Source organism: Erinaceus europaeus, chromosome 9, assembly GCF_950295315.1.
Source record: "Erinaceus europaeus chromosome 9, mEriEur2.1, whole genome shotgun sequence".
Classification (NCBI taxonomy): domain Eukaryota; kingdom Metazoa; phylum Chordata; class Mammalia; order Eulipotyphla; family Erinaceidae; genus Erinaceus; species Erinaceus europaeus.
In genome coordinates, this window is record NC_080170.1 from 101,028,587 (window position 1) to 101,049,087 (window position 20,501).

Here is a 20,501-nt window from a genome sequence, read left to right on the forward strand (position 1 = left end):
CAAGACAAAAAACATTTTTTTTTGCTTCCTAGGCATAACAATATCAAAAAGGTAAAAGCTTATAAGTGTTCCAAACAGACACCGTTAGTCATCACCAAATTACAAAGTCTCTCTGGATAGAAAAACATAATAATAAACTTGGAGGGGGGGGCACTATTTCTCCAGTCCAAGAAATTTTCTTCTTATTTCTTTATTGGGGAATTAATGTTTTACATTCAACAGTAAATACAATAGTTTGTACATGCATAACATTCCCCAGTTTCCCATATAACAATACAACCCCCACTAGGTCCTCTATCATCCGTCATGGACCTGTATCTCCCCACCCACCCACCCCAGAGTCTTTTACTTTGGTGCAATACGCCAATTCCATTTCAGGTTCTACTTGTGTTTTCTTTTCTGATCTTGTTTTTCAACTTTGGCCTGAGAGTGAGATCATCCCATATTCATCCTTCTGTTTCTGACTTATTTCACTCAACATGAATTGTTCAAGGTCCATCCAAGATCGGCTAAAAACGGTGAAGTCACCATTTTTTTTACAGCTGAGTAGTATTCCATTGTGTATATATACCACAACTTGCTCAGCCACTCATCTGTTGTTGGACACCTGGGTTGATTCCAGGTTTTGCCTATTACAAATTGTGCTGCCAAGAACATATGTGTACACAGATCTTTTTGGATGGATGTGTTGGGTTCCTTAGGATATATCCCCAGGAGAGGAATTTCAGGGTCATAGGGTAGGTCCATTTCTAGCCTTCGGAGAGTTCTCCAGACTGTTCTCCACAGAGGTTGGACCAACTGACATTCCCACCAGCAGTGTAGGAGGGTTCCTTTGTCCCCAAACCCTCTCCAGCATTTGCTGCTGTTACCTTTTCTGATGTATGACATTCTCACAGTAGTGAAGTGGTATCTTGTTGTCTTCATTTGCATTTCTCTGACAATCAGAGACTTGGAGCATTTTTTCATGTGTTTCTCAGCCTTTTGGATCTCTTCTGTGGTGAATATTCTGTCCATGTCCTCCCCCTATTTTTGGATGGGGTTATTTGTTGTCTTGTTGTTGAGTCTGGCAAGCTCTTTATATATGTTGGTTATTAAACTCTTGTCTGATGTATGGCACGTAAAGATCTTCTCCCATTCTGTGAGGGGTCTCTTGGTTTGGGTAGTGGTTTCTTTTGCTGTACAGAAGCTTTTTAATTTGATGTAGTCCCATAGGTTTATACTTGCTTTAGTCTTCTTTGTAATTGGATTCCTTTCATTGAAAATGTCTTTAAAATTTATGCGGAAAAGAGTTCTGCCAATATTTTCCTCTAAGTATTTGATAGTTTGTGGTCTAATATCCAAGTCCTTGATCCACTTGGAATTTACTTTTCTATTTGGTGAAATACAGTGATTCAGTTTCATTCTTCTGCATGTTTCAACCCGTTGTTTCCAACACCATTTGTTGAAGAGACTCTGCATTTAATAGTCTGGGCCCCTTTGTCAAAGATTAGATGTCCATAGGTGTGGGGCCCCACTTCTGGGCTCTCAATTCTATTCCACTGGTCAGTGTGTCTATTCATGTTTCAGTACCAAGCAGTTTTGATGACAATGGCCCTATAATACAGTTTGAGATCTGGGAGTGTGATGCCTCCGGTTCTGTTCTTTTTTCTCAAGATTGTTTTGGCAATTCTAGATCTTTTCTGGTTCCAGATAAACATTGTAGCATTTGTTCTATTCTCCTAAAAAATATGCTTGGGATCTTGATGGGGATAGCATTAAATTTGTAGATGGCTCTGGGTAGTATATTCATTTTGATGATGCTAATTCTTCCAACCCATGAACATGGAATATCTTTCCACTTCTTTGTGTCTTTTTCAATTTCTTTGAGTAGTGACTCATAATTTTCAGTATACAAGTCTTTCACTTCTTTGGTTAGATTTACTCCTAGATATTTTATTGTTTTTGTTGCTATAGTAAAAGGAATTGATTTCTGTATTTCAGTTTCTTCTAACTTAGTGTTTGCATAGAGGAATGCCACTAACTTCTGAATGTTAATTTTATAGCCTGACACCTTATTGTATTGCCTGATGATTTCCAAAAGCTTCTTGCTGGATTCCTTAGGTTTTTCCATGTATACTATCATGTCATCTGCAAATAGGGAGAGTTTGACTTCTTCTCTTCCTATCTGTATCCCTTTAATTCCTTGCTCCTGCCTGATTGCTATGGCAAGAACTTCCAACACTATGTTGAATAGTAATGGTGATAGTGGGCAGCCCTGTCTAGTACCTGATCTGAGGGGAAATGCTTCCAGTTTTTCACCATTGAGTATGATGTTGGCTGTAGGTTTGCTATATATAGACTCCACTATCTTCAGGAATTTTCCATCTATTCCCATTTTTTGTAGTGTTTTGATCATAAAGGGATGTTGTATTTTGTCAAAGGCTTTCTCTGCATCTGTTGATATGACCATGTGGTTTTTGGTCTTGCTTTTGTGGATGTGGTGGATCACATTGATTTACGTATATTAAACCAACCTTGCATGCCTGGGATAAACCCCACTTGGTCATGATGAACAATCTTTTTGATATACTGTTGTATCCGGTTGGCTAGAATTTTGTTCAATATTTTCGCATCTGTGTTCATCAGAGATATTGGTCTGTAGTTTTATTTTTGGTTGTGTCCCTGTCTGCTTTTGGTATCAGGGTGATGATGGCTTCATAGAAGCTGGCAGGGAGTATTCCAGTGTCTTCAATCTTCTGGAAGACTTTTAAAAGTAGAGGTATTAGTTCTTTGAAGGTTTTATAGAATTCATTTGTAAAACCATCTGGTCCAGGACTGTTATTTTTGGGGAGACTTTTGATAATTGTTTCAATTTCATTAGCTGTGATGGGCCTGTTCATGTTATCTACTTCCTCTTTACTTAGTTTTGGAAGTTGGTAGGTATCTAGGAAATCATCCATTTCTTCCAGGATCTTTTGCTTGGTGAAAGAATTTTATTTGTTTTTGTTTCCAGGGTTATTGCTGGAGTTCAGTGCCAGCACTATGAATCAAATGATCCTGGAGGCCATTTTTCCCACTTTGTTGCCCTTGTTGTTGTCATTATTATTATTGTTATTGATGTTGTTGGATAGGACAGAGAGAAATTGAGAGAGGAGGGGAGACAGAGAGGGGGAGAAAAAGATAGACACCTGCAGACCTGCTTCACCACCAGTGAAGCGACCCTCCCCTGCAGGTGGGGAGCTGGGGGCTCGAAATGGGATTCTTACGCCGGTCCTTGCGCTTTGCACCTTGTGCACTTAACTTGCTACCGCCCAACCAGCAAGAAATTTATTTTTAATTGCAAATAAACACCCTCATATGCTTATATTCAAAAGCAAACAAAGACTGGTTCTCTGATACAAGATGTCACTACTATATACTTCTAACTAAACTTGTAAAAATACTTTATTTATTTATTTATGAGAAAGAGAAGGAAGGAGGGGGGGGGAGAGAGAACTAGATCATCACTCTGGCACATGCAATGCATGGGACTCAACTCAAGATCTCATGCTTGAGACCAGCACTTTAACCACTGTGCCACCTCCTGGATACCTACCTAAATTTCTTAAGTCAGTATTGTAAAGCCCATATGAAATACCTACATTAAAAGAACTAACAGGGAGTCAGTGCAAAGGGCAAGGGCTGGAGCAAGGGTCCTGGTTCGAACTCCTGTTTCCCACCTGTGGGGGGTGGGGGGGAATGTCACTTTATAAGCAGTGAAGCAGGTCGGCAGGTGTCTATTTTTCTCTCTGCCTCTCTGTCTTACCCTCCTCTCTCAATTTCTCTCTGTCCTATCTAACAACAATGGAATAAAGCTGCCTGCCAGGAACAACAGATTCCTAGTGCAGGCAGTGAGCCCCAGCTATGACCCTGGAGGCAAAAAAAAAAAAAAAAAAGAACTAATAGCACCCTAGTAGGTAGTTCAGTGACTTAGACATGGAATCAAGAGGGCTTGAGTTTGATCCTCAGCATTGCATGTGACAGAGTGATGCTCTAATATTCTCTCTCTCTCCCTCTCTTGTGTTAGTAAAGAAATCTTGAAGGAAAAAAAAAAGAACACTTTTTTAGGCTCTATAGCTTTCACAGCCCAAGAAATAATTAAAGTGGCCCAGAGTGGATAAGGCACTATACACTCAAGCATGGAGTTCTGAGTTCAATCTCTAGTATCACATGTGCCAGAATGATACTCTGGTTCTCTCTCTTTCTCATAAATAAGTAAGTTTACCTGGTAAATAAATGATTAAAAAAAATAGTAATTATCAGACATTTTAAATAATAAGCAGTTTACAAAACAGACTTTCATGCCTGAGGCTCAGAGGTCCTAGGTTCAATCCCTGGTACCACCATAAGCCAGAGCTATGCAATACTCTAATAAAAATAAATAAATAAATAACAGTAATAATAATGATGAGTTAGCAATGTAGTTGTAAAGCAAATGACTCAGCTCCACTACAGGTCTGCTGCAGTGAAAAGAGGCCTGAGTACTGAGAAATGTAGGTGAAAGCACTTCTGTAAGGCCCCCTAAACCCACAGGAAAAACACGTGTTCATCCGCTGTTGCTTATAAATGAGCTTACCTCTGCTTGCTCAGAATCTTCTCTAGTTTGGCATCCTCTGCTGTTTGAAGACCCAGTGTAGAAGTGAGAGGACAGACTGTGGCCAAATACTGGACAAGCTGGATGTGCTGGCCAGGCCGATATGCTCTCCCTTTGCCTTGACTGTACAGCCATTCAGCTTTCAAACTGGAATTGGGGAAAACAAAAGAGGAGGAGGTAGTACCAGAGTCCAGAGTAGGACTTTTTATTAGGTAACATTGTTCTACAAGATGGTATTTGTATTTGTTTAAGGGCTGCAATTTCACTCCTCTTCAAAATTTGTTAACACACTATGCCCATCACCAAAGTACCAATATCCCTCCCTCTATTAGACACCCCCCCCCAAGTCTTTGCCATTTGTCCTCTGTTGCTGTGTTTCTTTATATACTACATGTGAATAAGATCATCAGTATGAGAAGGTACATTTCTGAGGCCAGGAGACAGTTAACCTGGTAAAGTGCACCATTTACTAAGCTCTGAGTCCCTGACTTAGATTCAAACCCCTGACACAACTTGGGAGCTTCAATCACAGAGAAAGCTTTGTGAATGGTGGGGTAATTCTGTACTATCTCTCCTTCTCTGTCCCCTCTGTGTGTGTCTCTCTCTCCCTCTCTGTCTCTATATGGAATTAAAAGAAGAAAAAAAAAAGTCTACTGAAGTAGCATACACACACACACAAACACAAAAGACACATCTTTAAGCAATAATAATTTTCCTTCTAATTTTTTAGTGTTATTGGATGCTTTTCTTAACAAAAATTCACCCAAGAGAGTCGGGCGGTAGCACAGCAGGTTAAGCACAGGTGGTGCAAAGTACAAGGACCAGCTTAAGGATGCCGGTTCAAGTCCCTGGCTCCCCACCTGCGGAGGAGTCACTTCACAGGCGGTGAAGCAGGTCTACAGGTGTCTATCTTTCTTTCCCCCTCTCTGTCTTCCCCTCCTCTCTCCATTTCTCTCTGTCCTATCCAACAATGGTGACATCAATAACAACAACAATAATAACTACAACAACAAGGACATCAAAAGGGAAAATAAATAAATATAAATTTTTTTTTAATTCACCCATTTGTAAGAATTTATTTTTCATCACTTTTTATTCTAATAATGTTTGTTTGTTTACCAAAGCACTGCTGAACTCTTGGCTTAGGTGGTGGTAGTGGAACCCGTGTTGCCTCGGGCACGAAACTCTCTTTGCATTACCATTATGCTCTTGCCTGGCCTATGTTTAAACCTTTTCTCTTGATGAGGGGCACTTCTATAGAATTGCACTAATAGTTGAAAATATTTTTTAATTATTTTCAAAAAAGCAATGATTATTCCTTCCATCAAATTCAAGTACCTAAGTACATCAATAATAACTGGTATAATTGGCCTAAGAGGTGGCACAACGTCTAGAATGTTTGGCTTAAAATCACATGGCCCCAAATTCAATCCTTATGTTGTGCTGCATGGTCCAGAGTGATATTCTGATTCTCTTGCTCCCCACTCTCTGTCTCCTTATAATAAGTAAATAAATATCAAGTATATGTGTCGATTGTATTAAAATTCATCATTCGTGACAGTTAAGGGTGGAGTTAATTTGTTACAGTTGGAGGATACTAGTGAGCTACTAATTAATCATTTTAATTTTTTTTTACATTTTAAAATTTTTTATTTAATTAATTTATTTATTTTACCAGTGCACTGTTCAGCTCTGGCTTATGGTGGTACAGGGGATTGAACCTGGGACTTTGGAGACTCAGGCATGAGAGTCTGTTTGCATAACTATTATGCTATCTACCCCCCCCCCCCATTTTAATTTTTTAAACTTATTTTCAGTAGAGAACTACTCAGTTCTGGCTTATTGTCACTGTGGAAATTGAACCTGGGACCTTGGAGACTCAGACACAAAGGTTTTTTTGCATAACCATTATGCTATCCTGGTCCCTAACTCATATTACAAAAAAATTGATAAATTAAAGGACAAGAATGAAATATTATTGTCTACACAAATCATACCAGTGAGTGCAGTTACTCTATTGAAGTATTCTATCTAAGAAACATGAGTGGTACAGGAGGTGGTGTTGTAGACTCTCAAGCATTAAGTCCTGGGTGGGGGGTAGATAGCATAATGGTTACACAAAGAGACTCTCATGCCTGAGGCTCCAAAGTCCCAGGTTCAATCACACACCACCATACCAGAACAGACTGGCATAAGGATCCCGGTTCAAGCCCTTGGCTCCCCACCTGCAGGGGAGTCGCTTCACAAGCGGTGAAGCTGGTCTGCAGGTATCTATCTTTCTCTCCCCCTCTGTCTTCCCCTCCTCTCTAGATTTCCCTCTGTCCTATTCAACAACAACAACAGTGATAATAACAACAACAATGATAAACAAGGGCAACTAAAGGGGAAAAACAGCCTCCAGGAGCAGTGGATTCGTGGTGCGGGCATGAGGTCCTGAGTTCAATCCCAGGCAGTACATGTACCAGAGTAAATGTCTGGTTCTTTCTCATGAATAAATAAATTATTTTTTAAAAAAGAAAGATTATGTGAAAAACTGGTGAATGTTATGCATGTACAAACTATTGTATTTACTGTCAAGTGTAAAACATTAATCTCCCAATTTAAGAAAAAAAAGGAAAATATCTAATAAGGTTAAAAAGAAAAAAGAAGGGGATCTGGTGGTAGCTCAGTGGGTAAAGCACACGTGGCACAAAGCACAAGGTCCAGTGAGCCCTACTTACCTAGAGTCACGCATACTCCAATCATCATTTTCATAAATAAATCTTTAATATATATATATATATATATTTTTTTTTTTTTTTTTTTTTTTTTTTAACCAGAGCACTGCTCAGCTCTGGCTTATGGTGGTGCAGGGGATTGAATTTGGGACTTTGGAGCCTCAGGCACAAGTGTCTCTTTGCATAACCATTACGTTATCTCCGCCTGCCCTAAAAATAAATTTTTAAATGGATGGAACTGGAAGTGATTATGCTTAGTGAAATAAAAAGACGGGTGGGGGTAGACAGAATAATGGTTATGTAAAGAGACACTCATGCCTGAGGCTCCGAAGTCCCAGGTTCAATCCCCTGCACCACCATAAGCCAGAGCTGAGCAGTGCTCTGGTATTAAAAATTTTTTTTAAAAGGGAGTTGGGGGTTAGCGCAGCGGTTTAAGCGCATATGGCACAAAGCGCAAGGACAGGTGTAAGGATCTCAGTTCCAGCCCCAGGCTCCCCACCTGCAGGGGAGTCGCTTCACAGGTGGTGAAGCAAGTCTGCAGGTGTCTATCTTTCTCTCCCCCTCTCTGTCTTCCCCTCGTCTCTCCATGTCTCTCTGTCCTATCCAACAACGATGACATCAAATAATAACTACAACAATAAAATAGCAAGGTCAGGTTAAGCGCATGCGGCGCAAAGAGCAATGACAGCCGTAAATATCCCAGTTAGAGCCCCCAGCTCCCCACCTGCAGGGGAGTCGCTTCATAGGTGGTGAAGCAGATCTGTGTCTGTCTTTCTCTCCTCTTCTCTGTTTTCCCCTCCTCTCTCCATTTCTCTCTGGCCTATCCAACAAGGTCAACAATAATAACTACAAAAATAAAACTAGGGCAACAAAAGGGAATAAATAAATAAAACAATAAGGTCAACAAAAGGAATGAATAAATAAAATATTTTTTAAAATTTTTAATAAAATAAGTAAAAAGATGAAAGACAACTACCAGATGGTTTCACTCATATGTGGAATCTAGAGATCTGATTCATATGAACTTGCCGAAAAAAGAAAAAAAAGTCCAAACAAAACAGAAAGCAAGCAAACTGTGAGACTTGTCAGAACTATGTTGGTTATCTCTGGGTGAGAATACAGAATTTTGGTGGTGGGTATAGTGTGGAACTATATATTGTAATATTACAATCTTGCAACATACTATTAATAATAAAAATTATAAATAAAAAAATTTAAACTGTAACACACAAAGAAAGCATACAGAACACAAGAAGAGCAACCTCTAGATTAGAAGAGATTTTTTTTATTGTTATAGTTATTATTATTATTGATGTCATCATTGTTGGATAGGACAGAGAGAAATGGAGAGAGGAGGGGAAGACAGAGAGGGGGAGAGAAAGATAGACACCTGCAGACCTGCTTCACCACCTGTGAAGGGACACCCCTGCAGGTGGGGAGCTGGGCCTTGAACTGGGATCCTTGTGCTGCCTGCGGTTAACCTGCTGCACTACCGACTCCCAATTAGGAGAGATATAAGAGTCTCATCTTGGCCATCCAGCCAAGTTAATCCTTATGATGACTCCAGTCCAACACAGGCAATTCTATGGAACACATCATAATAACAAACTGTTGTTTTAAAAAACAAAAAATGAACAAAAAATTTAATCCACTAACCAACTATAATATAGGTCTTATATGGATCCTAAAAAAAAAAAGTACTTATAAAAAAAGGGGGACAGGTAGTGGCACAACTGGTTAAGCACACACATTGTAATGCAAGGATCCAGGTTCAAACCCCTGGTCCCTACCTGCAGGGGGGAAGCTTCACAAGTGGTGAGGCAGGGCTGCAGGTGTCTCTCTCCCTCTCTATCTCCCCCTCCCCTTTTAATTTCTGTCTCTATCCAATAATAACTAAGTAAATAAAACAAAAAAAAGTACTTATAGGGTTTGTAAGATAGCTCACCTAGCAGAGTACCTATTTTGCCAAGCAACCCAGGTAAACTTTAATTTGATAGGACAGAGAGAAAGAGGGAAGGGGAATAAACAGAGAGGGAGAGAGAGGAGGGAAAAAGAAGCTTTCCCCCTGGAAGTGGGACTGGGTGCTTGAACCTGGGTTCATGCACATGGTACAGGCCCTAAGTCAGGTGTGCAGCCTCCCAGCCCCATTTTATTTATTTATTTATTTATTTATTTATTTTGTTGTAGTTATTATTGATGTTGTTGTTGGATAGGACAGAGAGAAATGGAGAGAGGAGGGGAAGACAGAGGGGGGAGAGAAAGATAGACACCTGCAGACCTGCTTCACCACCTGTGAAGGGACTCCCCTATAGGTGGGGAACCAGGGGCTCAAACCAGGATCCTTACACCGGTCCTTGCACTTTGTGCCACCTGCGCTTAACCCGCTGCGCTACCGCCTGATTCTATTTATTTATTTTGGTCAAGTCATTTTTTCCATTTGTGATTAACAGTGGTTCACAAGATAACAGGGTATAGTTCCATACTGCACCCATTACCAAAGTTCTGCACCTTCCACCCTCCCAAGAAACACATAAACTTGTAAAATAAAATTTAAAACAATAGTCAAGCTGTCTCTAAGACTTTGTGAAAAAGTGAGAGAACGATAGTGGTTATCCTTGGTCCCAGCCCCATTTTTAATAGTTGTTGATGATGATGATGATTATGCCTCCAGAGTTATTGGGATGGGGTTGACAGAGAGGGAGAGACAGAGAGAAAGAGAGACACCTACAACATTGCTTCACCACTCGCAAAGCTTTCCCCTGCAGGTGGGGACCGGGGGCTCGAACCTATGGGTCCTTGCACATTGTAACATCTGCGCTCAACCAGTTGCGCCACCACCCAGTTCTTTTTTTTTTTTTCTTTCATAATGTGGTTTCTATGCAAAAGTGCTTCAAGATCCAAACAACCAAGTAGCAAAAGAAATTTTAATGTCAAAACAGTTTTATGTTGGATACTAAGTTAAACTCACAAACCCTAACATTTAGGGCTGACTTTCTTTCCCCTTTTTAGAAAAGACAGAAAATCTTTTTATTATTTTTATTTTTTTACATTTATTTATTCTCCTTTTTGTTGCCCTTGTTGTTTTTTATTATTGTTGCAGTTATTGTTGTTGTTATTGATGTTGTCGTTGTTGGATAGGACAGCGAGAAATGGAGAGAGAAGAGGAAGACGGGCAGGAAGAGAAAGACAGACACCTGCAGACGTGCTTCACCGCCTGTGAAGTGACTCCCTGCAGGTGGGGAGCCAGGGGCTCGAACCGGGATCTTTAGTCGGTCCATGCGCTTAGCGCCACCTGCGCTTAACCCACTGCACTACTGCCCAACTCCCAAGACAGAAAATATTAAATGACTAGTATATAGTCTGCTATATATACATTAAGTGCCTTCATCTCTAAACACACATTTTAAGGGGTCAGGTGGTAATGTACCTGTTAAGAATACACACATTACAGGGCCAGGTGGTAGCGCACTTGGTTGAGTGCACATATTACAATGCTCAAGGGCAGCGGGGGTAGATAGCATAAAGGTTATGCAAACAGACTCTCATGCCTGAGGCTCCGTCAAGTCCCTGGTTCAATCCCCCGCACCACCATAAGCCAGAGCTGAGCAGTGCTCTGGTAGAAAAAAAAAAAATCCACAATGCTCAAGGACCCAGGTTCTAGCCCAGCCCCCCAGCCCCACCTACAGGGAGAAAGCTTTGCAAGTAGTGAAGCAGGGCTGCAGGTGTCTCTCTTGTCTCTTTCCCTCTCTGTCTCCCCTTCCTCTTGTCTTCTAGCTATCTCTATCCAATAAATAAATAAAGATAATAAGAAAAAAAATTTTTTTAAAGAATGTGATCTCCCTAAAAAAAAAAATACACACATTACTAAACACACATTTTAAAAGATAATCAGTCTAAGCATCTGTAGTAAGAAAAAATAGGTTTTTTTCTGGCAACTCCCATGATAAATGTGATGTTAGAACAAAGTCATATTCACCTTTCTTTCTGAGAAATCACGTATCCATCTAGGACTCTGAGGTTTAAACACCAACTGACAATGAACGGCCGATAGTCAAACCCTGGAATGGAAGGTGTTGCCATCACACAAGGATTGTTCATGATTGACAACTGTTCCAATTCAGTTAAGGATGCCAAAAAAGAGATCTGGAACAAAGGACATCACTGTTGAACAAAATGAACTATTCAGTGTCAAGCACAAGGCTTCAGTTGATTACACATCTTTGGCAGTTTAAGAAAGTAACAATTTCCCTCTTGTTCTGTGAAGGGAGAAATAATACTCATAGTAACCACTGACTTCCAAAACTTCCAACAAGATGATCACCTGTCCCGGCTGCACAAAGTTGCTTAGAAAGTACTGACACCATCTCTTAGCAAAAAGAACCCTATTTTGAAAACACAAATAGTAGCCAGGGAAAGATGAACAGTGTGCTTTATCATTTCCTTTAATACAGATGTTCCTCTACCACTGAGCCCTTCCTACTGGAATTACAGCATGACAAATGAAATTAAGTTTGTTTTAGTTTCATTTTTTTTAAATTAAGTTGTAACAACTCACTAACATTAGAAAGATTAGAAAGAAAAATAATGATTGGGATTTGGGCAGTAGCGCAGCAGGTTAAACGCACGTGGTGCAAAGCCCAAGGACCAGCATAAGGATTCCAGTTTGAGCCCCTGGCTCCCCACCTGCAGGGGAGTCGCTTCACAAGCAGTGAAGCAGGTCTGCAGGTGTCTATCTTTCTCTCCCCCTCTCTGTCTTCACCTCCTCTCTCCATTTCTCTCTGTCCTATCCAACAACGACGACATTAATAACAACAACAATAATAACTACAACAATGAAACAACAAGGGCAACAAAGGGAATAAATAAATATAAAAAAAAAAAGAAAAAGAATGATCCTCTAGAGTCAAGTGTTTCATCTTGATAGCAATTTCATCCAAGATGCTCACAGTACTCTAAGATCACAACTCTCTCTTTAATCTCTCCTGGATATTTCGGCTTTTGGTGTCTCATAGAAAACCCTCAAATTTATGTTCTCTCTCTCTTTTCTTATTACAGAAAAATAAGTAGTGAAATGTAAATAAATAAATAAACAGCATATAAATTTTAAAAACCATTGAATTTTACCTCATTTAAGTCCCGAATTTCATTTTCTGCCAAAGAAAGTATAGCAAGACTTCTCGGTAGATAAGCAGGTGCCATCCTAAGACAGGTGATGATATTTCCATGTAAAAGCATAGTCTTAAAAGTAAAAAATAGGAGTAATTACAAATAAATAACATTGCAAGTAAGGTTGGTGGACAAAAGCAATCTATTTCATTATATTTTTCATCACATAAATCAAAGATTGTTCACGTTAGTGTTCAACATATCTTCTGACTTATTTCTCTCTTTTCACATCTACATTCTAAGATCTAGAAAGTTGAAAAAGATTTGTGTAAGAACACAGCTTGTAGAGAGTGGGATGGTAGCGCAGCAAGTTAAGCACACATGGTACAAAGCACAAGGTCCGGCTTAAAGATCCCGGTTCCAGACCCCGTCTCCCCGCCTGCGGGGGAGGGGGGGGGTGCTTCACAAGCGGCAAAGCAGGTCTGCAGGTGTCTTTCTCTCCCCTCTTTGTCTTCCCCTCCTCTCTTCATTTCTCTCTGTCCTATCCAACAACAACGATATCAATAACAACAACAATAATAACTACAACAATAAAACAAGGGCAACAAAAGGGAGTAAATAGGATGCGAGGGCGATCTGGCTGCGACATCTGTCACCCCACTGATCGCCAGGGTTGATTCGGCTGATCTGACTTGCTTCCTCCCTCACCGCTCCATGTGCGTCCCTCCGGAAGCTGCGCACTCGGTCTACGACCAAGGCCTTCCCAGAATAGAGACAGACCGGTGTTTCCTCGAGTAGCTGCGTGCCCCTGCTAGAACCTCCAAACAAGCTCTCAAGGGAGTAAATAAATACTTTTTTAAAAAGAATACAGTTTGTTATATTAACTAAAATGTTGTATCATTTAAGTTATTGAATTTAGCTTAAGTTGAGCCTCTTGCAGTCCAGGAGGTGGTGTAGTGGATAAAGCACTGAACTCTCAAGCATGAAGTACTCAGTTCAGTCCTTGGCACTGTCTTTTGCCAGACTGATGCTGATTCTCTCTCTTCTTCGCTTTCAATAAGTAAATAAATCTCTCACGTCTATGGACATCTAATCTTTGACAAAGGTGCCCAGACTATTAAATGGGGAAAGCAGAGTCTCTTCAACAAATGGTGTTGGAAACAATGGGTTGAAACATGCAGAAGAATGAAACTGAACCACTATATTTCACCAAACACAAAAGTAAATTCCAAATGGATCAAGGACTTGGATGTTAGACCACAAACTATGAGATACTTGGAGGAAAATATTGGCAAAACTCTTTCGCATAAATTTTAAAGACATCTTCAATGAAACAAATCCAATTACAAACAAGACTAAGATAAACATAAACCTATGGGACTACATAAAATCAAAAAGCTTCTGCACAGCTAAAGAAACTACTACCCAAACCAAGAGACCCCTCACAGAATGGGAGAAGATCTTTACATGCCATACATCAGACAAGAGGCTAATAACCAGAATATATAAAGAACTTGCAAATCTCAACAACAAGATAACGAACAACCCCATCCAAAAATGGGGGGAGGACCTGGACAGAATATTCACCACAGAAGAGATCCAAAAGGCCGAGAAACACATGAAAAAATGCTCCAAGTCTCTGATTGTCAGAGAAATGCAAATAAAGACAACAACAAGATACCACTTCACTACTGTGAGAATGTCATACATCAGAAAAGGTAACAGCAGCAAATGCTGGAGAGGGTGTGGGGGCAAAGGAACCCTCCTGCACTGCTGGTGGGAATGTCAGTTGGTCCAACCTCTGTGGAGAACAGTCTGGAGAACTCTCCGAAGGCTAGAAATGGACCTACCCTATGATCCTCCAATTCCTCTCTGGGGGATATATCCTAAGGAACCCAACACATCCATCCAAAAAGATCTGTGTACACATATGTTCTTGGCAGCACAATTTGTAATAGCCAAAACCTGGAAGCAACCTAGGTGTCCAACAACAGATGAATGGCTGAGCAAGTTGTGGTATATATACACAATGGAATACTACTCAGCTGTAAAAAATGGTGACTTCACCGTTTTCAGCCGATCTTGGACGGACCTTGAAAAAATCATGTTGAGTGAAATAAGTCAGAAACAGAAGGATGAATATGGGATGATCTCACTCTCAGGCCGAAGTTGAAAAACAAGATCAGAAAAGAAAACACAAGTAGAACCTGAAATGGAATTGGCGTATGGCACCAAAGTAAAAGACTCTGGGGTGGGGGGTGGGGACAATACAAGTCCAAGAAGGATGACAGAGGACCTAGTGGGGGTTTTATTGTTATGGGAAACTGGAGAATGTTATGCATGTACAAACTATTGTATTTACTGTTGAATGTAAAACATTAATTCCCCAATAAAGGAAAAAAAAAAACACAAGTAGAACTTGAGTTAGAATTGGCGTATTGCACCAAAGTAAAAGACTCTGGGGTGGGTGGGCAGAATACAGATCCAAGAAGGATGACAGAGGACCTAGTGGAGGTTGTATTGTTATATGGAAAACTGGGGAATGTTATGCATGTACCAACTATTGTATTCACTGTTGAATGTAAAACATTAATTCCCCAATAAAGAAATTTTTTAAAAATAAGTAAATAAATCTTTAAAAAAAATAGAAAAACCTTGAGTATCTTAGCGTATTATATGCTAATTATAGCCTTATTTTTAAGTTAAAGTGAAGTTAAATTTTGATAATTTAGTAATAACAATTACTAAACTAAAAAATGCCAAAAAAAAAAAAATCCTTAAAAGCAAGCCTAAGTGTGAAAGTCCTCAAGTTTAGAAAGGATTACTTTCAACTCAAAAACATATTATGTCTTACTGATTAGATGTGAAGGAAATGCTATGTTTCAGAGGATAGTGAATAAGAATTAACTTTATATATAAAGAAATTTCAGAGGCACCCAGTAGCACAGCTATTTACAAGATACTGGGTACTATACAGCAAATCCTAACAAAAGGACTTTTCAGAGTTAACTCAATTACCAAATAATGTGATCATAATATTAACTATCCATTGTCTTTTTGAACCCTAAGACAGCAGGAACCTCACATCTCCACTATAGAGCCTATGTTTCTCCCAGTCCTGGAACCTTAGGATAGGGCCCACTTTCCCGCATAATACTGCATCAGCTGATCGCAACCTAATCAACACAACGATTGCCACCTCAACATGCTTCAGCTCAGACTGTGTCCAGAGACTTCACATGTGGAATGACAACCCTTCAGCTTCATTACTCAGGTGAGACCTTTCCTTTCATAGCATTCTCTAATTCTATCCCAGGTGGTTCACTTTCTAACAAAGTCCCAAAACCTAGATATAGACCAGGTTCTGTGAGAGAGAGCATATGTTCACACTTATCCATAAACTAGTACAAAATATATACCGGAAAGCAGAAGTACACTAGAGTTTGCAGTGAGTACCCCCCTAACACTTCCTCTCCACTATTCCAACCTTTGGGTCCATGATTGCTCAACAATTTGTTTGGCTTCGTATGTTAACTCTCTTTTCAGTCACCAGGTTCCAGATGCCATCAGGATGCCGGCCAGGCTTCCCTGGACTGAAGACCCCACCAATGTGGCCTGGAGCTCCGCTTCCCCAGAGACCCACCATACTAGGGAAAGAGAGAGGCAGACTGGGAGTATGAACCGACCAGTCAATATCCATGTTCAACGGGGAAGCAATTACAGAAGCCAGACCTTCCACCTTCTGCAACCCACAATGACCCTGGGTCCATGCTCCCAAAGGGATAGAGAATGGGACAGCTATCAGGGGAGAGGATGGGATATGGAGATTGGGTGGTGGGAATTGTGTGGAGTTGTACCCCTCCTATCCTATGGTTTTGTTAATTTATCCTTTCTTAAATAAAAAATAAATTTAAAAAAAATAAATTATGGGGGGGATTGGGCAGTGGTGCACTCAATTAAGAGCATCTTGTAGGAAGTGCAAGGACCTGCACAAGGATCAGGGTTTGAGCCCCTGCTCCCCACAGGTAGAGGGAAAGCTTCACAAATGGTGAAGAAGGTCTGCAGGTGTCTCTGTCTCTCTCTCCCCTCCTCTATTTCTCTCTGTCCTATACAATAAAATGGGGGGGAAAATGCCAGAAGCAATGGATTTGCAGTGCTGGCATCTAGCCCACAGCAGTAACCCTAGAGGCAAAAAAGAAAAAAAAAATTACAGAGGGTCAGGAATATAGCATAGCAGTTCAGCAAAAAGACTTCCATACTTGAGGCTCCAAGGTTTCAGGTTCAGTCCCCCACAATTACCATAAACCAGAGCTGAGCAATACTATCATAAAATAAATGAACAGAAGTCATAGAGCTAAAAGTTTAAAATTTTAAAAAATAATAATAATAAGCAACCCAGTAAGATAAGGCAAAGATAGGGAAGATCGCGTAATGGTTATGCAAAAGGCTTTCATGTCTGAGGCTTCCAAGTTCAATCCCCCACACCACCAGCCACAGCAGTGCTTTGTGGAGGGGGAAAAAAGGCTAAAGATAGAACATACTTTTCCAAGTAAGACATACAGATGGCCCACATTCATCCTCACTTATTATTAGAGAAATGCAAATCAAAATTACAATGAATTACCACCTCACACTGAGAAGAATAACTTATATCAATAAGATAGGAAACAAGAAGTATTGGTGAAATATAGAGAAAAAAGGAACTCTGGTACACAGTAGAAATATAAACTGGCACAACTCCTAAGAAAAACAGTATTGATATTTTTTATTTTTATTGATTGCAAAGAGACAGCCTGAAATCGAGAGGAAAAAGGGAAATAGCACAGTGTACAAAGTGCTAGACGCTCAAGCATGAGATCCCAAGTTCAATCCCCGGCATCACGTGTGCCATAGTGATGCTATGGCTCTTTCTCTGTCTCATTAATAAATATTTAAAATAATCATCATTTCGGAATCGGGCGGTAGCGCAGCGGGTTAATGCACGTGGTGCAAAATGCAATGACCGGCATAAGGATCCTGGTTCGAGCCCCCGGCTCCCCACCTGTAGAGGAGTCGCTTCACAGGTGGTGAAGTAGGTCTGCAGGTGTCTGTCTTTCTCTCCCCCTCTCTGTGTCTTCCCCTCCTCTTTCCATTTCTCTCTGTCCTATACAACAATGACAACAACAATAATAATAACTACAACAACAATGAAAAACAAGGGCAACAAAAGGGAAAATAAAAATATATAAAAATAAAATAAAATAATAATCATTTCACACAGAAGGAGACAAAAAGGGAAAGACACCAGAGCACTGCTCCTTCATTCTCGGAGATGTCCCCCTGGTGCCATGCATGGTGCTCTCAAGTGACATCAGGGGCTTAAACCCAGATCCTCACACATGGTAAAATGTGCACTTTACCAAGTGAGTTACCTTTCAGCCTGCTAGTAAAAACATTATAAAAATGAGTCTGAGCTGCTCTTCATACACAGCAGACTTAGATCAATACATCACTTTCTCTTGTTACTTTAGTAAAAAAAAATTCAGAAGTGTCATAGAAAACACACTTATGGAGCCAGGTGATAGTGCAATGGGGTGAGCCCACGTTTACCCCACGTGGTTCGAAGCACAAGGCCCAGCGTAAGGATCCCAGTTTGAGCCCCCCTCCTCCCCACCTGCGGGAGGGGGGTGTCACTTCACAGATGGTAAAGCAGGTCTGCTGGTGTCTTTCTCTCCCCGTCTGTTTTCCCCTCCTCTCTCCATTTCTCTCTGTCTTATCCAATAACAACAACAACAATAACCACAACATTGTTAAACAACAAGGGCAACAAAAAGGGAAAAAAATAGCCTCCAGGAGCAGTGGATTCATGGCGGTGGTGCAGGTATCAGGCCCCAGCAATAAACCTGAAGGCAAAAAGGGTGGGGGGGGGCAGGTGGTGGCACACTTGGTTGAGCACAGGTTAAAATGTACAAGGACCCAGGTTTGAGCCCCCCAGTCCCCACCTGCAGAGGGAAAGCTTTGGGAGTGGTAAAGCAGAGCTGCAGGTGTCTCTCTGTCTCTCTCCCTCTACCTCCCCCTTCCCTCTCAATTTCTGGCTACCTCTATCCAATAAATAAATAAAGATTAAGAAAAAAAAGTTTTAAATAAATAAAAATAAAAAAAAGAAAACACACTTACCTTCAGTGATACTAATTTAGATAGATCACCCAACTGAGATATATTATTGTCTGATATATCGAGGTGTTGTAGAGCTGTGCAACAACTGATCTGTTCCATGACCTATCACCAAAAAAAAAAAAAAAGAGCACCACATTATTTCATGCAAAAAAAAAAATCTTAGCTAATCTCTTGTAACTGAATATTCAGACTCCTCTGTTTATTACTAGAAGCAGTGATACTCTGGTTCTCTCTACACTTTGCTCTCTACCTCACTCATCAATAAATCTTTAATAAATAAATGTTTCAAGAGAATATTATCTGACATCAATGACATCAATAACAACAATAATAACTACAACAATAAAACAACAAGGGCAACAAAAGGGAAAATAAATAGAATATTATCTATATATATGTTTCCAAATGGTATCTTTCTTAAGTTTAATGTTAAGTTACCCTGGGAGAATTGGAATCGGTTATTTCACTTGTGGAATGGGTTATTTCACTTGTTATTCTACTTATTTTTTTTATTCTACTTTTTTTTTATTTCTTTATTGGGGAATTAATGTTTTACATTCAACAGTAAATACAGTAGTTTGTACATGCATAACATTCCCCAGTTTCCCATTTAACAATACAACCCCCACTATGTCATTTATCATCCGTCATGGACCTGTATTCTCCCCACCCACCCACCCCAGAGTCTTTTACTTTGGTGCAATACGCCAACTCCATTTCAGGTTCTACTTTTTTTTTTTTTTTTACTCTTTTCAATTTTTTAATTTTATTTATTTTCCCTTTTGTTGCCCTTGTTTAACATTGTTGTGGTTATTGACGTCGTTGTTGTTGGGTAGGACACAATGAAATGGAGAGAGGAGGGTAAAACAGGAGAGAAAGATAGACACCTGCAGACCTGCTTCACCGCTTGTGAAGTGACACCCCTGCAGGTGGGGAGCTGGGGGCTCGAACCGGGATCCTTCTGCCAGCCCTTGAGCTTTGTGCCACGTGAGCTTAACCTGCTGCGCCACCACCCGACTCCCTATTCTACTTATTTCTATACTGGTTGAGTTTCTTTTTTAGAGCAAATATTTCTGTAAATCAAAAGAACTATTAGTTACTGAGAAACAGAAATAATTCACCTTTAGATTATTTCCTGCTAAATTCAGCCATTCCAAATGTATCAATTCCTTTAATCCTTCCACATAGCCAATGCTGTTATGCGGCAAATTTAACACCCGAAGGTGGGTCAGCTTTGCCACACCCATCATCCGCACCAGCCGATTATTAGCCACTGACAACTGTAGAAAGGAAACAGTCTTATATGAATAAACATATTGTCTGAGATATATAATGGGGACCAGAGAGACAGCACAGAGACAGTGGTTATACAATGACTCATGGGGCCAGGCGATGGTGCACCTGTTTAAGCACACACACTGCAGTGCACAAGGACCGGGGTTCAAGCCTCTGGTCCCCACCTGAAAGGGAAAGCTTCACAAATGGTGAAGTAGGACTGCAGGTGTCTCTCTGTCTCTCTCCATCTCTATCTCCCCTTCCCTCAATTTCTCTGTCTCTATCCAATAATAAATAAATAAATAAATAAATTTTTTAAAAAGACTCATGCCTGAGGTTTCAAGGTCCCAGGCTCAATCCCTGGTACCATCTTAACTCAGAGTTAAACAAAAAAATAAATATACAAAAAGTAAAACAAATAAATAAATATACAAACAAATATATATAGTGATTGGATAAATAGCTCAATTGATAGAACATCAGGCTTCTTTTTTTAATTTTCTTATATTTATTTACTTTTCTTTTTGTGGTCCTTGTTTTTTTATTGTTGTTGTAGTTATTGTTGTTGATGCCGTCGTTGTTAGATAAGACAGAGAAATGGAGAGAGGAGGGGAAGACGGGGTTGGGGAGGAGAA

General features: G+C 40.1%; 1 protein-coding gene across 2 annotated transcripts in view; it reads right to left on the reverse strand.

The window, feature by feature from the left end:
* The window catches only part of CEP97 (centrosomal protein 97), a 57,643-nt gene that overhangs the window by 20,757 nt on the left and 16,385 nt on the right, over nucleotides 1-20,501 (reverse strand). Inside the window, exons 3-7 of one of the 2 annotated variants that reach the window (XM_060198444.1) lie at nucleotides 19,713-19,871; nucleotides 18,592-18,693; nucleotides 12,454-12,567; nucleotides 11,306-11,472; nucleotides 4,595-4,759 (exon numbers count right to left, since the gene is read on the reverse strand). In XM_060198444.1, coding sequence (XP_060054427.1) covers nucleotides 4,595-4,759; nucleotides 11,306-11,472; nucleotides 12,454-12,567; nucleotides 18,592-18,693; nucleotides 19,713-19,871 — 707 coding nt within the window. The remainder of the gene's footprint in view (nucleotides 1-4,594; nucleotides 4,760-11,305; nucleotides 11,473-12,453; nucleotides 12,568-18,591; nucleotides 18,694-19,712; nucleotides 19,872-20,501) is intronic. The other variant, XM_060198445.1, reaches the window with a different exon arrangement.